The following is a 6,043-nucleotide window of genomic DNA, read 5'->3' as shown; positions in this document are numbered from 1 at the left end:
CTTGTTGCTACATCATCAAATCATGCCGAAGTGATTGCATTACATGAAGCTACTCGGGAATGTTTTTGGTTGAGATCAATGACACAACTCATTACTTATTCTTGTGGACTAGAACGCGATAAAAGTCCAACAACTATCTATGAAGATAATGCAGCTTGCATAGCACAAATGAAAGAAGGGTATATCAAAAGTGACCGAACAAAACACATACCTCCTAGATTCTTCTCATACACTCAAGACCTCATTAAGGACAACCAGATTGAAACGAGATATGTTCAATCCATCAAAAACTCTGCCGATCTTTTCACCAAATCACTTTCACCTGCTATTTTCAAAACGCATGTTCACAATATTGGCATGAGGCAAGTTCAAAAGATGTAACAGCTCAGCAATGTCTACTTGAGGGGGAATCAACTATATGCTGCACTCTTTTTTCCTTAGCTAAAGTTTTTATCCCACTGGGTTTTTCTTTGGCCAAGGTTTTTAACGAGGCAGTAACTTGTAGTTGATCTCCAATGAAACAAAAATTGACATCCAAGGGGGAGTGTTATAATAATATATACATATATGTATATATATATGTATATGTAAAAAAAGTCATAAATGGATGACATTATAATAATATATACATGTACAAGAAGTCATAAAATGGATGCCAATTTTGTAGTATAAATAACTCATGTATTAGCATTGTAAAATGCACCATTTTTCTATATACTTATATGAAGTGTTTATATTCTTTCTATCCTTTTAATCTATACACCCAATAATCAAGAAAGTTGTAGTTAAATTACAATACTGAATGTGTTGTTATAAACAACTAATTTATAACAGATTCCGTCTTTTTAGATGCACCCACATTTCAATTTTGTAGAGTAAAACATTATCAAATCCATAAAATTTGATAACAATTTGTTAAAATATTTATCACAAAATTATAATGTTTGTAGGGTAAAACATTATAATGTTAATACGAAAACGTGAGTATAATATATAATATATATTATTATAAAATTTACTAATAAAAAAAAATAGAAACGTGTTTAACTTTGATAATTTACAGCCATAAAGCCAATTACTTGTACTACAGTTGATTTTTTTGTACCAATTCTTACATTATTTGTTGCCTATGTTATCTTGTACTCGTATTATTTTAATGCCTATTCATTGAACTCGTAATAGAACATAATAATCCAACATTATAATCTTAATTTTTAATTAAAAAAGACATCAGTACTTTGAATTATTCTGAATTCATTTTATTTACCGTTTTAAAACTAACCTATCTATATTATTTAGCATAATTTTTTCTATGTACTTTATACACAATGAAAGCATACTACGCATAAAAGCACAATTAATAAAGGCGCTATGATGCTAATAACGTTCCACTATCCATTCAATGAGAAGTCCCAGTAGGTTATTAGTGTCTTATATGCAGCAGCAGCAACAATAACAACAATAACAACAACACCAACGAAGCATTGCTTCAATGGTACCGCGGTTACACTTGTGTACTCACAGGGCTAGAGGTCTCGGGTTCGAACCTCGTCACCCGCTCTAGGAATTGAAATATTATTCCTTGAAGGTGGCCCAAAGGGAAGGTTTTACCGACCCGCTCCGGGACTAAGATCCGGCCCGCCTGCCCCTCGGGATGGTTTAAGGGTAGGATCCTCAGAGTGTGGTTCGGGTTTCCTGCCCGAAAGCGCGTGTGTGTGTGCAAATGATGACTAGGCTTCGGTCCGGACTGATGCAAGCTTGCCTTTCAAAAAAAAAAAAAAAAAAAAAACAATAACAACAACAACAACAACAACAAAAAACACCACAACAACCAATACCACATGAGTGGTGTATGAGGAAGGTGAGATGTAGACAATCATTCTCTTATTTGAGCATAAAGACGGGTCATTTCTCCACCCAGAGTGAAACACTCTCAAAAGTAGAGAAAGTCATCTCGCTCTCTATTCGACGGATAAATAGATTGCTTTCGAGTGGACCTCCTGCCAATAAGTAGGAATTTTTTTATTAAAAAAATAGTAAAATAAAATTAAAAAATAAAATTGAGACGCCATGAAAATAGTAGAATCAAAGTTCCATGGCGTTTCTGCCTGGAATTCAATTTAGGCTCCAAACGGTCAAATCGTCAATAAATCGACGCTTGCTGTTGACTCAAAATAGAGCCGAATATTAGTGTCTCCTATAATTCTTTATAAACATAATTACGAATAGAAATTAACACCCTTGTTAGACCATTATAACTAGTTATTCACTGTAGTGATTTATGATCTACATGCAAGTCAAGATGTATAATAACAATTTGTATTTTTGTAAGACGCCTCCTATAAATATGTATCTTAGACCACGAATAATAGTAACTGTGTGACAGAGAGTAGAAGTGAGGTTTTTCTGGGGTGTGCATGTGACATGACAGAGAGTAGAAGTGAGGTTTTTCTGGGGGTGTGCATGTGACATGACAATGCTAATAAATGAGTTGTAATGAAGAAGGTTGTTTAGATGATTGTAGAAAATTTGTGGCTAATGTGGTAAAATTTGATTAGTATTTGAAAAGTAAACAATTAAAAGTTGGAGAGAGAAATAACATTAGCCAATCACATGTTGCCACCTCACCTCCCCCGTTAAAATTTGATTAGTATTTGAAAGGTAAACAATTAAAAGTTGGAGAGAGAAATAACATCAACTAATCACATGTTGCCACCTCACCTCCCCCCCCCCCCCCCCCCCCCTCCCCCTCCCTTCGAGTTAATTACCAACGCCTCAACTGATTTTTCAACAAACGCCGATTACAAACGTTTGTGGAGCGTTTATCTTGACGCCTCAGGGTGGTTTTGTCCAGAAACATTGTGTTATCCATGGGTTAGTGTATAGCCTGGTCACCCTTTGTGGCCCATGTTCATTCAAAAGGCTTGTGGTTTGTTAAAATTTTTAGTGAAAGTGGGTTGATGCCGATATCTTCTACTATCACTTAGGCACCAATTTACCAATAAACCTTAGGATATAAGTACCTTTGTATGAATTGAATCACATCAACCCTTCTAAGATGCTACATTGCATAGAGGTGGATGATTTGGGCGGTCATGCTGCTCTGATTTACTCTTCTTTGTTGAGGCTCGATACGGATTTTTCGTTCTCTCGTTCAGGTAAAGCTATTCATTTCTCTAAGGTGGAAGGTAGGTTCTTCAAGCCTATCTCAAAGGATAAAAAAGTTATTGTCGAGGAAGTTTAGATGGTGTATGCATTAGTGGGTTCTTAGAGTTTTGAGGGTCGTTGGTGGTATTAGATTTTCTGGATTTGTTTGTTTTAATGTGTTCACTTTTTTGTAATTGGTTTTTATGGTGTTTGATTATTATCTTTGGCTTAGTTTCGTTTTGTTTCGTGTTTGAGTTTGTAGTATTTCTTATAGGCTCTTTCATATTTACGAAAGTTGCCATTTATATAAAAAAAAAAATTCGCAAAAATAAAATGGATCACATCATTCATCATCCATGTCATGAATATGTAGTCGATCAAAGCTTTAACCTTTTTATATCGTTTAGGTGCCACATGAACAAGGGCGAAGCTTTTTCAGAGGCAAGAAGGGTCGTGAACCCCGCAATAAAAAAGAAACTATACTCCTTTGAATTATGAACATTTGAGCTTTTAAATCAACTAAACCGGAGTTCGTATGAAGAAGATATGATCAAAATGGTGAAGGGTCGCAAAATTTACAAAGTGTCACCGTTTTAATCATACAAATTCGGATCTACTAGATTCAAAAGCTAAAACGCTCGTAACTCAAAGAGCTGCATACTTCTAGTTTATGATTACCTTCTGTTCAAATCTTACTGTCCGGGAGATGCCCTATCTTGTCTGGGATATCATCAACGTACTAATAAATTATATTGTTAAGCTAAAATCATTTGGTGTTCTTGATAAAACATATCATATCCGCCCCCTTATAAGTTTCAAGTTCCGTCAGTGCACGTGTAAGCCCTTTTATGGTAGGTACTCGCCATATTCTGAGTCTATATGGCACTTCACTCGGGCCGGCAGGTGACAAAGTGGGTCAAAATGGTTCAAGACTATTTTGATGTATGTTATTTGTTGTCTCTATCTTCACCAGATACATGAGTATCAACAGCAAACTGACCCTTTCTGCAATTGTTTACTCCAGTAAACAATTTTGGTATAAATTTTACTGCAATCGCAACTAATTGTAAGTATGTTTTGTCATATGAGATGGGCATCCACAGACTTGTTTAATAATGTAATAAATGAGTGGATAATCCGGTACGAATGTATGCCAGGTGAGTAATGTGTCTTGATGGGTAACTTTATGCGAAACACTGTCACTCATTAGATCATTGCTTTTAAACAAGTAATGAAAATGAATTACATATGATTACAAAAGCTACAATACTACAGTACTAACAATCTAATTGTTGAAATAAAGAAAATGACTTAGGGGAGTCGATTTGGGCAACTTTTGACCCATTACGTGTTACCCAGGACCCAAATCGAACATATGTTTAAGCTACTAGAGTTGAATATTAATGATAGTGACAAAAGATGAACAAACTATCTCTTAATTCGCATAGGCCAACCTATTTCAGTTCTAGATCATTTGTCTTCAATTTAACTTCAAAATAGCAAGCAGACATTATACCATTACTTTTGGATACATTAACGATTAATATAAACTAACGTCTAACTTGTACATATACTTAGAACAAAAGAAAAAGGTTTAGATGTTACCAATGAGCAACAGGCCAAGTTCTTAAGAAACATTGCTGATTTCAGATAAATAAACGCGCGACTTAAATAATTTATCACCAATTCTAAACCCTGGCATAACCATCAGCTCAACTTTGTACCTAACATGTTGCTCATCTAACGAGCCCATATCGTTCTTGCACCCCTCGACGTTTTCCATATAACTATCAGAAAATTGACTTCCCCGATTGACTATAAACATTTCGCTATTAGGCTCTGAAGCTGCAATCCCCTGAAGAAGCCAAACCCACCTTGCCATTTTAACAAATAACTGGTAAAATGGCGTAATCGGATGCCTTCCACTACACACAAAATTCCTCTGATCCAAATTTCCAAAAAAAGAAGCTTCTATCTTTGGATGAACTATTAAAAGGTACTTTGTTCTACAGAATTCAGCAAAGCTACAATTAGGATCTTCGATTAAAACATCAACCGGATCTTTAAACCTCAAAACGTCGTCAAGATTACATGGTTTTGAACCAAATCCATAAAACATTCTCCTCGAAATGTATGTTTCAAACGCATATTTCTTATGAGATCTAACAGAATACACAACCGAATCTTGAATCGAATTAGCAGCCTCATCTAAATTCCACCCTGAAGCCTTCATCAAAGCAATTAACGGCTTAGCAAAATCATGAATACCCTTTGAAACCTCCTTGATAACATTATCAACAGACGATAAAGTCAATCGTTTTATAGATTCCCTTTTCTTACACTTAATCTCTTTAAGTAACATCCTATTTTTTGCATCCAAATCACACATTTCCCTCTTTAAATAACTGATTTCACCATCTTTCTTCTTAGCTTCACCCTTTAACCTTTCCAACAACCTCTCCTGAACCTTACTCTCTGCTTGTAAAACGCCCAAACAAGCCTTAAGCGAACTCGATTTCTGAAACTGTTTCTCCTTAAACGCACGCCTAACTTTACACATACCATCAAGATTCGAGAACACAAGCTCATCAGCAGCCCTAATTTTATCATAATCATAAGGAATATGAGCTTTTTGAAGCTGAACATAAGCTAACTTTAGTTCAGACATTAAATCAAACAGTTTCAAGATCTCATCATCACCACTCCAACTACTCTTACTACTACACACAGAATCAACACATTCTTTCACATCATTACATATATCCTGATCCTGAAACTGATTAGGGTTTTCAGATGAAAACACACCGATCGACCTAAATTTACAAACTTCCGCAAATTTCGATACAATATCTGATATATTTGATGACGGTTTTGTAGGTTTAGTTACACTATCCAT

General features: G+C 35.3%; 1 protein-coding gene across 1 annotated transcript; it reads right to left on the bottom strand.

Annotated features, from left to right (window-relative positions):
- Positions 1 to 4,774: 4,774 nt before the first annotated feature.
- On the bottom strand, positions 4,775 to 6,043 carry LOC139902385 (protein GRAVITROPIC IN THE LIGHT 1). Its single transcript, XM_071885018.1, has one exon. The coding sequence runs from the start codon at positions 6,041 to 6,043 to the stop codon at positions 4,775 to 4,777; it is 1,269 nt and encodes a 422-aa protein (XP_071741119.1).

Source organism: Rutidosis leptorrhynchoides, chromosome 3 (genome assembly GCF_046630445.1).
Source record: "Rutidosis leptorrhynchoides isolate AG116_Rl617_1_P2 chromosome 3, CSIRO_AGI_Rlap_v1, whole genome shotgun sequence".
In the NCBI taxonomy this organism is placed as follows: Eukaryota; Viridiplantae; Streptophyta; class Magnoliopsida; order Asterales; family Asteraceae; genus Rutidosis; species Rutidosis leptorrhynchoides.
This window is presented reverse-complemented; position numbering and strand designations above follow the sequence as displayed.

Bases quoted from the DNA above. Each gene is read 5' to 3' on its own strand.
- LOC139902385 (XM_071885018.1), bottom strand. From the start codon at position 6,043: ATGGATAGTGTAACTAAACCTACAAAACCGTCATCAAATATATCAGAT.